The sequence below is a fragment of the Nerophis ophidion genome, linkage group LG09 (assembly GCF_033978795.1).
Source record: "Nerophis ophidion isolate RoL-2023_Sa linkage group LG09, RoL_Noph_v1.0, whole genome shotgun sequence".
Taxonomy (NCBI): Eukaryota; Metazoa; Chordata; class Actinopteri; order Syngnathiformes; family Syngnathidae; genus Nerophis; species Nerophis ophidion.
The window spans coordinates 62,818,279-62,830,572 of record NC_084619.1 but is presented as its reverse complement, the minus strand read 5'-3'; the positions used below and the strand labels follow the sequence as shown (position 1 = coordinate 62,830,572).

Sequence of the window (12,294 nt, the reverse complement as noted above, 5' to 3'; positions counted from 1 at the left end):
TCATTCCATTTTTGCAAAAATGTTGTGCCAGGTAAAATTAAGTAAAGGGACATGTAAAATGAATTGCTGGGCCAGAAAAAATGACATGGTGGGCCAGATAAAATGAAGTGGAAGGTCACATTAAATGAAGTAGAGGGCCACATAAATTGAAGTAGCAGGCCATATAACATAAAAGGGAGGCCACATAAGATGAAGTGAAGGGCCACGTAAAATGAAGTGGCGGGACACATCAAATGAAGTAGAGGGCCACATAAAATGAAGTGATAGGCCACATAAGATGAAGTGAAGGGCCACATAAAATGAAGTGGCAGGACACATTAAATGAAGTAGAAGGCCACTTAAAATGAAGTGGAGGGTCACGTAAAATGAAGTAGCAGGTCATCTAACATGAAGGGGAAAGCTACGTAAAATGAAGTGACAGGACACATTAAATGAAGTATAGGGCCACATAATGAAGTGGAGGCTCACGTAAAATGAAGTAGCAGGTCATCTAACTTGAAGGGGAAGGCCACGTAAAATGAAGTGAAGGGCCGTTTTAAATGAAGTGGCAGGACACATTAAATGAAGTAGAGGGCCACTTAAAATGAAGTGGTAGGCCACTTAAAATGAAGGGCCACGTAAAATGGAGTGGGGGGACACATTAAATGAAGTAGAGGGCCACGTAAAATAATGTGGCAGGACACATTAAATGAAATATAAGGCCACATAAAATGAAGTGGTAGGCCAATTTTAAATGATGTAGTGGGCCACATAAAATGAAGTGGAGGGCCACCTAAAATGAAGTGGAGGGTCACGTAAAATGATGTGGACGGTCATCTAACATGAAGGGGAAGGCCACGTAAAATGAAGTGGCAAGACACATTAAATGACATAGAGGGCCACATAAATGAAGAGGTAGGTCAGTTTAATGATGGAGTGGGCCACATAAATGAAGTGGAAGGTCACGTAAAATGAAGTGGCAGGCCATATAACATGAAGGGGAAGGCCACATAAAATGAAGTGAAGGGCCGTCTTAAATGATGTGGCAGGACACATTAAATGAAGTAGAGGGCCGCATAAAAAGAATTGTCGGGCCAGATAAAAGTAAGTGGCGAGACACATAAAATGATGTAGTGGGCCACTTAAAATGATGTGGTGGGCCAGATAAAATAAGTGATATGCCATTTTGAAATGAAGTGGCGGGCCACAAAAAATTAACTGTCTGGCCATGTAAATGAAATGGAGGGCCGCGTAAAATGAAATGTTGTGCCAGATAAAAGTAAGTTTTGGGCCACGTAAAATGAAGTGTCGTGCTGGATAAAAGTAAGAGGTGGGCCACATAAAATGAAGTGGCGGGCCACATAAAATTAAGTGGCGGGCCACGTAAAATGACTTGGTGGGCCATGTAAATGAAATGGAAGGCCACATAAAATTAAGTGTCGTGCCAGATAAAAGTAAATGATGGGCCATTCAAATTCAGTGGCAGGCCACATAAAATGAAGTGTCGGGCTGTGTTAAATGAAGTGTCGGGCTGTGTTAAATGAAGTGTTGTGCCAGATAAAATGAAGTGCCAGGCCGCATAAATTAAGTGGCGGGCCACATAAATTAAATGGAAGGCCACGTAAAATGAAGTGTTGTGCTAGATAAAAGTAAGTGGTGGGACACATAAATTTAAGTGCCAGGCGGCATAAAAATTATGTGTTGTGCCAGATAAAATGAAGTGACAAGCTACATAAAATGAAGTGTCGTGCTAGATAAAAGTAAGTGGAGGGCCACGTAAAATTAAGTGGTGGGCCACATAAAATAAGTGGAGGGCCACATAGAATGAAGTGGCGGGCCACATAAATGAAATGGAAGGCCACTTAAATGAAGGGGTGGGCCACGTAGATGAAGTGTCGTGCCAGATAAAAGTAAGTGATGGGCCATACAAATGAAGTGGCAGGCCACATAAAATGAAGTGCCAGGCCGCGTAATATGAAGTTGTGGGCCACGTAAAATGAAGAGGAGGGCCGTTTTAAATGAAGTGTTGTGCCAGATAAAATGAAGTGCCAGGCCGCATAAAATGAAGTGGCGGGCCATGTAAAATGAAGTGGAGGGCCACTTAAATGAAGTGACAGGTCACATATAATTAACTGGCAGGCCACATAAATGAAATGGAGGGCCACATAAAATGAAGTAAAGGGCCACGTAAAATGAAGTGGAGGGCCACATAAAATGAAGTGGAGGGCCAAATAAAATTAGGTAAAGGGCCACATAAAAAGGAAGTGGCAGGCCATGTAAAATGAGGGTGTTCGCCGGATAAAATGAAGTGGAACGCCACATAAAATGATTTGGAGGGCTACATAAAATGAAGTCAAGGGCCACATAAAATGAAGTGGAGGGCCACCTGAAATGAGGGCCACAACTGGGTCGTAAGTACCAATGACAACACCAAGGTCACGCTCTTCATATTTTTTGAAAAGTGAGAAAAACAAAATGGTGTGACTGACTCAAAATATACTTTATTGTGCATCAGCGTGATGTGGATCATCCTCCCTCAATAGATGATTTTTGTTCACACACAACCTGCCACAAGTCCAACAAATGAACATAATAAAAACAGACTCTAAAACTAAAATAATGATATTTGCAAACACAAACAAACAAATAGACGGAGTAGATATTGAAAGAGTGAAATAAATCACATTTTTGGGAGTAATAATAGCAACAGGAACAATAAAATAATAATAATAATAACAATAATACAAATATATAACAAAGTGTCAATAAATATTTAAAAAATGAATAAAGTGAAACAGGGTGTGGACCAAAAAGCACTTCTTGATGTCATTTTCAGACATGAGAGAATGGGAATAAGTGAGGTGTGATGACATCACAGGACAACAATCAATAACAAACACATGACATGGATTCTAATCATTGATCGATGGAGGAAATGATGACCTCATGTTCTTCCTCAGTGCGCGCCAAAAAAAAAAAAAAAAAAAGCGAGCGGGCAAGAAGAGGAGGAGGAGTAGGAAGATGAGCGGCGCGAGCCCCACCTTCATCTCGTGCACGGCGGCGCGGCATCCTCACAACTGCACGCCGGAGCACGCGCACGTGCGGACCGCCGTCGGTTTGGTGTCGGACTTGTACCGGCCCGCCGCCGCCCACGCCTCCCACACCGCCCACACCGCCCACACCGCCCAGGTTAGTGAGTGCAACTTCCCTGCAGCACAAGTTGTGACGGCAGCGTTGTGGCCATCAAATCTCACATTTTGTGGTCAAATATCATGTTTGCTTCTTAATGGATGATATTGTGTTGTCAAAGATCATATTTGGTTTTTAATGGATGATATTGTGTTGTCAAAGATCATATTTGGTTTTTAATGGATGATATTGTGTTGTCAAATATCATATTTGCTTCTTAATGGATGATATTTGGTTATTAATTTATGCCATTTGGTTATTAATTTATAATTTTTTATTTATTTATGATATATTGTTGTGAAATATGATATTTTGTTGTGAAATATGATATTTTGTTGTGAAATATGATATTTTGTTTTTAATTGGTGATATTTGATTTTGAAAAAAGATATTTTTTTGATTAGTGTATGATATTTGTTTATTCATTTATGACATTGATTATTAATTCCTGATATTTTGTTATTAATGGCTAATAGTTGATTGTGAAATAGGATTTCTGTTGATACATTTATGATATCTGGTTATTCATTTTGACACTTGGTTATTATTTTATGTAGTTTTTTTTTATTAATTAATGATATGTGTTTATTAATTTATTATATTTTTGTTATTCATTTCTGATATTTGATTGTGAAATATGATATTTGTTGATTAATGTGTGATAGTTGGTTATTAATGTATGACATTTGGTTATTAATTTATGATATTTTTTGTATTAATTCATGCTATGTGTTTATTAATTGATGATATTTTGTTATTAATTTATGATATTTGATTGTGAAACATGATATTTGTTGATTCATTTATGATATTTGGTTATTAATCTATGATATTTGGTTATTCATTTATGACATTTGGTTATTAGTTTATGATGTATGTTTATTAATTTATCATGTTGTGTTATTAACTTATGACATTTTGTTGTGAAATATGATATTTTTTTATTAATGGATAATATTTGATTCTGATGTATGATATTTGTTGATTAATTTATGATATTTGGTTATTCATTTTTGACATTTGGTTATTAATTTATGATATTTGTTCATTCATTTCTGACATTTGGTTATTAATTTATGATATTTGTTTATTCATTTTTGGTATTCGGTTATTAATTTATGATATTGGTTTATCAATTTATGATATTTGATTGTGAAACATGATATTTGTCGATGAATTTATGATATTTGGTTATTAATTTTTGACATTTGGTTATTAATTTATGATATTTGTTCATTCATTTTTGACATTTGGTTATTAATTTATGATATTTGTTCATTCATTTTTGACATTTGGTTATTAATTTATGATATTTGTTTATTCATTTTTGGTATTTGGTTATTAATTTATGATATTGGTTTATTAATTTATGATATTTTATTGTGAAACATGATATTTGTCGATGAATTTAGGATATTTGGTTATTAATCTATGATATTTGGTTATTCATTTATGACATTTGGTTATTAGTTTATGATATATGTTTATTAACTTATGATATGTGTTTTTAATGTATGATGTTGTGTTATTAATTTATGATATTTTGTTGTGAAATATGATATTTTGTTATTTTTGGATAATATTTGCTTATGATGTATGATATTTGTTGATTAATTTATGATATTTGTTTATTCATTTTTGACATTTGGTTATTAATTTATGATATTTGTTTATTCATTTTTGACATTTGATAATTGTTTACATCCACATGATAGTTGTTTACATTTATATGATAGTTGTTCACATTTATATGATGGTCGTTCACATTTATATGATAGTTGTTCACATTTATATGATGGTCGTTCACATTTATATGATAGTTGTTCGCATCCACATCATAGTTGTTTAAATTTATATGATAGTTGTTCACATTTATATGATGGTCGTTCACATTTATATGATAGTTGTTCGCATCCACATCATAGTTGTTTAGATCTATATGATAGTTGTTTACATCTATATGATAGTTCTTCACATTTATATGATTGTTGTTCACATTTCTATGATTGTTGTTTACATCTATATGATAGTTGTTCACATCTATATGATGGTTCTTCACATTTATATGATGGTTCGCATTTACATGATAGTTGTTCACATTTATATAATTGTTGTTCACATCTATATGATAGTTGTTCACATCTATATGATAGTTGTTCACATCCATATGATAGTTGTTCACATCCATATGATAGTTGTTCACATCTATATGATAGTTGTTCACATCCATATGATAGTTGTTTACATTTATATGATAATTGTTTACATCCACATGATAGTTGTTTACATTTATATGATAGTTCACACTTATATGATGGTCGTTCACATTTATATGGTAGTTGTTCACATCCACATCATAGTTGTTTACATCTATATGATAGTTGTTTACATCTATATGATAGTTGTTCACATTTATATGATTGTTGTTCACATTTATATGATTATTGTTTACATCTATATGATAGTTGTTCACATCTAAATGATGGTTTTTCATATTTATATGATAGTTGTTCACATTTACATGATAGTTGTTCACAATATATATGATAGGTGTTCACATTTACATGATACATGTTCAGATATATATGATAGTTGTTCACATTTATATGACGGTTTTTCACATTTACATGATAGTTGTTCACTTCTATATGATAGTTGTTCACATTTATATGATTGTTGTTTACATATATATGATAGCTGTTCACATCTAAATGATGTTTTTTCATATTTATATGATAGTTGTTCACATTTACATGATAGTTGTTCACATATATATGATAGGTGTTCACATTTACATGATACTTGTTCAGATATATATAATAGTTGTTCACATTTATATGATTGTTGTTCACATTTACATGATAGTTGTTCACATCTATATGATAGTTGTTCGCATCTATATAATAGTTGTTCACATTTATATGATGGTTGTTCACAGTTACATGATAGTTGTTTACATATATATGACAGTTGTTCACATTTATATGATGGTTGTTCACATTTACATGATAGTTGTTTACGTCTATATGATAGTTGTTCACATATATATAATAGTTGTTCACATATATATGATAGCTGTTCACATTTATATTATAGTTGTTCACATTTACATGATAGTTGTTCACATATCTATGATAGCTGTTCACATTTATATTATAGTTGTTCACATTTACATGATAGTTGTTCACATATCTATGATAGTTGTTCACATTTATATTATAGTTCACATTTATATGATGGTTGTTCACATTTATATGATAGTTGTTTACATCTATATGATAATTGTCCGCATCTAAATGATAGTTGTTTACATTTATATGATAGTTTTTCCACATTTATATGATAGTTTTTACATCTATATATTAGTTGTTCACATTTATATGATAGTTGTTCACATATATATGATAGTTGTTCACATTTATATTATAGTTGTTCACATTTATATGATGGTTGTTCACATTTATATTATAGTTATTCACATTTATATAATAGTTGTTCACATTTATATGATCATTATTCACATTTATATGATAGTTGTTCACATCTATATGATAGATGTTTACATCTATATGATAGTTGATTACATCTATATGATAGTGGTTCACATTTATTTGATGGTTGTTCGCATTTATATGATGGCTGTTCACATTTACATGATAGTTTTTCACCTTTACATGATGGTTCTTCACATTGATATGATGGTTGTTCACAATGAAATGATAGTGTTTCACATATATATATGATAGTTGTTCACATTTAATTTCTGGTTTTTCACATTTATATGATGGTTTTTCACATTTATATTATAGTTGTTCACATTTATATGATAGTTGTTCACATTTATATAATAGTTGTTCACATTTATATAATAGTTATTCACGTTTATGTGATCATTATTCCCTTTTATATGATAGTGGTTCACGTTTATATGATGCTTTTTCACTTTTACATGATAGTTGTTCACATTTATATGATAGTCGTTCACATTTATATCATAGTTGTTCACATTTATATGACGGTTGTTCACATGTATATGATAATTATCTGCATCTATATGATAGTTGTTTACATTTACATGATAGTTGTTTACATCTATATGATAATTGTCCGCATCTATTTGATGGCTGCTCACATCTATTTGAGAGCTGTTCACATCTATATGATAGTTGTTCACATCAATATGATAGCTGTATACATCTATATGATAGTTGTTTACGTTTGTATATAATAGTTGTTTACATCTATATAATAGTTATTTACATCTGGTGTATATAATAGTTTGCCTGGTTGCCAGCATGGACAGGCAAGGCCAACATTAGTAGTTCCCTGCATATGTCAATGAGCAACACATTTTGTTATCATAATCAATGGGTAAAAATCAATAAATATGACAAAGTGTCACGTGTCAGTGTCGGGAGGCCTCGTTGAAGGTCGTCTGAGTCGATAACCACCGCGTCGTCAAGGTCGAGGCTTATCGATCGCTGCCAGGATCAAACACTGACCCCAATCTTGTCCCGTTGCGTAAGAGAGAGCGCGCATGTTTGGCGTGCACGTCGGTCATGTGACGCAACAGCGAGGAGAAACAGGGACGTCCGTTCACACACACACACACACACACACACACACACACTTTTCAACCTATATTCAATTGAATAGACTGCAAAGACAAGATATTTAATGTTCCAACTAGGAAAATGTGTTATTGTTTGCAAATATTAGCTCATTTGGAATTGGATGCCTGCAACGTGTTTCATTAAGCTGGCACAAGTGGCAAAAAAGACAGAAAAAGTTGAGGAATGCTCGTCAAACACCTAATTTGGAACATCCCACAGGTGAACGGGTTAATTGGGAACAGGTGGGTGCCATGTGTCATGATCTACTACTTGGATCATGTCATATTCTGTTTTTGTTCCGTCTTGGTGTCGTGTTCTGTTATTTTGTCTTCCTTAGTTCCTGGTGGCACTTCCTGTTTTGTTCTGTTCCCATGGTAACCCATTTGTGTCACCTGCCTGTTGTCTTTCAAGGCACCTGTCTTTGATTATTTTCCTCCTTATTTAAGCCTGCCTTTGTTTGTCATTCGCTCTCGCAGCGTAAATTTGCTTTCCATGCAACAGGTGACGTCGCTATCCCGCATTGTGTAACTACCTTTCTGTATTCGATTAGCTTCCACGCGATTTGTGTGTTTATTTTCCTAGCTCACATGCTAGTTCTGTTGGTTTCTGTTGTTAGTGCCTTTGTGCAAGTATTTTTGGTTCTTAGTCTGTTTTATAGTAAGAATAAATCTTCATTCCAAGAGAGAACGCAACCACGCCACGATGCCAGCTAAGCGTCACACCATGATTGGGTATAAAAGCAGCTTCTGGATATGCTCAGTCGTTCCCAAACAAGGACGGAGCGAGGGTCGCCACTTTGTTAACAAATGCGTGAGAAAATTGTCCAACTTTTTAAGAACAACATTTCTCTACGAGCTAGGAATTTAGGGATTTCACCATCTACGCTCCGTAATAGCATCAAAAGGTTCAGAGAATCTGGAGATATAACTGCACGTAAGCGATGATATTACGGACTTTCGCTCCCTCAGGCGGTACTGCATCAAAAAGCGACAGCAGTGTGTAAAGGATATCACCACATGGGGTCAGGAACACTTTGGAAAACCACTGTCAGTAACTACAGTTGGTCGCTACATCTGTAAGTGCAAGTTGAAAGGTAGTTGAAAGGTTAGGTACAATGCAAAACCACGGCCATTTATCAACAACACCCAGAAACGAAGCCGGTTTCGCTGGGCCCAAACTCATCTAAGATGGACTGATGCAAAGTGGAAAAGCATTCTGTGGTCCGACGAGTCCACATTTCAAATAGTTTTTTGGAAACTGTAGACCAAAGAGGAAAGCCAGCATGTGTGATGGTATGGGGGTGCATTAGTGCCCAAGGCATGGGTAACTTACACATCTGTGAAGGCACCATTAATGCTGAAAGGTACATACAGGTTTTGGAACAACATATGCTGCTATCTAAGCGCCGTCTTTTTCATGGACGCCCCTGCTTATTTCAGCAAGACAATGCCAAGCCACATTCAGCACGTGTACTTTCCTGGCCCACCTGCAGTCTAGACCTGTCTCCCATGGAAAATGTGTGGCCCATTATGAGGCGTAAAATACGACAGCAGAGACCTCGGACTGTTGAAGGACTGAAGCTCTACATAAAACAAGAATGGGAAAGAATTCCACTTTCAAAGCTTCAACAATTAGTTTCCTCAGTTCCCAAACGTTTATTGAGTGTTGTTAAGAGAAAATGTGATGTAACACAGTGGTGAACATGCCCTTTCCCAACTACTTTGGCACGTGTTGCAGCCATGAAATTCTAAGTGAATTATAATTTTCGGAAAAAAAAAAAAAAGTTTATGAGTTTGAACAACAAATATCTTGTCTTTGTAGCGGATTCAACTGAATATGGGTTGAAAAGGATTTGCAAATCATTGTATTCCGTTCATATTTACATCTAACACAATTTCCTAACTCATATGAAAACGCTGTTTGTACACATCTGTCAAGGCACCTGTCAGAAAAATTGTACGTAAATTATCCAAAAACTTTCCGTTCTCTGAGCTCCGAGTAAACAGAAAAGAGGCTGTCTTTGTGGCAACAAGCCAAAGGCTCGGAAAATTCCGCTGTGTACGATGGGAGATAGACGGGAGGAGTTATCTATGTTGATCCAAGACCTGCCCAAGCTCGATCCAGGACCAGTCCAAGCCCAAGGCATCTTTTTCTTTTGTGTTAATGTGACAGAAAACAATGGCCGTTTACATACCCCCCACCCCCCTATTCCTTTGGAAACAGCTGTTGTTATGTAAACAGGGAAAGTCCAAATAAAAAGAGGAGGCGTACAATCTTTCGCCGGGACTGTACAAGAGTACATAGCCTGGACGTTTCTCCTCAAGTTGAGCCAAATTTAATTCTGTCTCTGGTTAATTCATTGCTGCTTGTCTTGTTTAATAAAAGATGTCATCAGTGTTTGAACCTGATAGCACCACGATGTCGTCGTTTCAAGACCAACATCCAGCAGTTATCACGTTTGTTTTCTCGACTTTTCCTATCGGGGGTCGTCTCGTCCGCTCGGCTCGTCTTTCGTCCTCAAAACAATCAAGGCCAGTGTTATTCCACCAGGCAGCGATGTTCCCACAGGAGGATCAGCGGAATTAAAAAAGGAGTCGCTCCTTTTTGACCGTCTTGGGTTAGCAACGTTGTCGGCATGGCAACCGGTTGTGGGTTCGTTAAAACGTGGAACTGCGGGAGGGATCGTCTCTCGGCGGGGATTAAGGCCGCCACTCGCTGATTAGCCCGGCGCAGAATATTCATGTAATCATTCCTGCTCTTCATTTCTATTCAACAAAGTCGGCGTGTGAAGTGTGAGCGTGCTTAACCAGCAGCTGCCCACGGGGGTCACTGCATTAGGTACACCCCAATCACGTGTTTACATTCGGCCATGGTCCACTGCATTAGGTACACTTTAATCACAGGCGTCCATTCACCCATAGGACACTTCATTAGGTACACCCTAATCACATGTTCGCATTCAGCCATGGGACACTTCATTAGGTACACCCTAATCACATGTTCGCATTCAGCCATGGGACACTTCATTAGGTACACCCTAATCACATGGTTCCATTCAGCCATGGGACACTGCATTAGGTACACTTTAATCACAGGCTTCCATTCAGCCATGGGACACTTCATTAGGTACACCCTAATCACATGTTCGCATTCAGTCATGGGACACTTCATTAGGTACACCCTAATCACATGGTTCCATTCAGCCATGGGACACTGCATTAGGTACACTTTAATCACAGGCTTCCATTCAGCCATGGGACACTTCATTAGGTACACCCTAATCACATGTTCGCATTCAGTCATGGGACACTTCATTAGGTACACCCTAATCACATGGTTCCATTCAGCCATGGGTCACTTCATTAGGTACAGCCTAATCACATGGTTCCATTCAGCCATTGGACACTTCATTAGGTACACCCTAATCACATGTTTGCATTCAGCCGTGGGACACTTCATTAGGTACACCCTAATCACATGTTCGCATTCAGTCATGGGACACTTCATTAGGTACACCCTAATCACATGTTTGCATTCAGTCATGGGACACTTCATTAGGTACACCCTAATCACATGTTTGCATTCAGCCATGGGACACTTCATTAGGTACACCCTAATCACATGTTTGCATTCAGCCGTGGGACACTTCATTAGGTACACCCTAATCACATGTTTGCATTCAGTCATGGGACACTTCATTAGGTACACCCTAATCACATGTTTGCATTCAGTCATGGGACACTTCATTAGGTACACCCTAATCACATGTTTGCATTCAGCCATTGGACACTTCATTAGGTACACGCTAATCACATGGTTCCATTCAGCCATGGGACACTTCATTAGGTACACCCTAATCACATGTTTGCATTCAGCCATTGGACACTTCATTAGGTACACCCTAATCACATGTTCGCATTCAGTCATGGGACACTTCATTAGGTACACCCTAATCACATGGTTCCATTCAGCCATGGGTCACTGCATTAGGTACACTTTAATCACAGGCTTCCATTCAGCTATGGGACACTTCATTAGGTACACCCTAATCACATGTTCGCATTCAGCCATGGGACACTTCATTAGGTACACCCTAATCACATGTTTGCATTCAGCCATTGGACACTTCATTAGGTACACCCTAATCACATGTTCGCATTCAGCCGTGGGACAATTCATTAGGTACACCCTAATCACATGTTTCTATTCAGTCATGGGACACTTCATTAGGTACGCTCTAATCACATGGTTCCATTCAGCCGTGGGACACTTCATTAGGTACACCCTAATCACATGTTTGCATTCAGCCATTGGACACTTCATTAGGTACACCCTAATCACATGTTCGCATTCAGTCCTGGGACACTTCATTAGGTACACCCTAATCACATGTTCGCATTCAGTCATGGGACACTTCATTAGGTACACCCTAATCACATGTTTGCATTCAGCCATGGGACACTTCATTAGGTACACCCTAATCACATGTTTGCATTCAGCCATTGGACACTTC

General features: G+C 36.9%; 1 protein-coding gene across 4 annotated transcripts in view; it reads left to right on the top strand.

Moving 5' to 3' along the window:
• LOC133559615 (melanopsin-A-like) overlaps positions 1-12,294 on the top strand; it is a 41,795-nt gene that overhangs the window by 830 nt on the left and 28,671 nt on the right. For 2 of the 4 annotated variants that reach the window (XM_061911534.1, XM_061911537.1), the window contains exon 2: positions 2,940-3,168. In XM_061911534.1, coding sequence (XP_061767518.1) covers positions 2,940-3,168 — 229 coding nt within the window. The remainder of the gene's footprint in view (positions 1-2,939; positions 3,169-12,294) is intronic. The other 2 variants (XM_061911536.1, XM_061911535.1) reach the window with 2 other exon arrangements.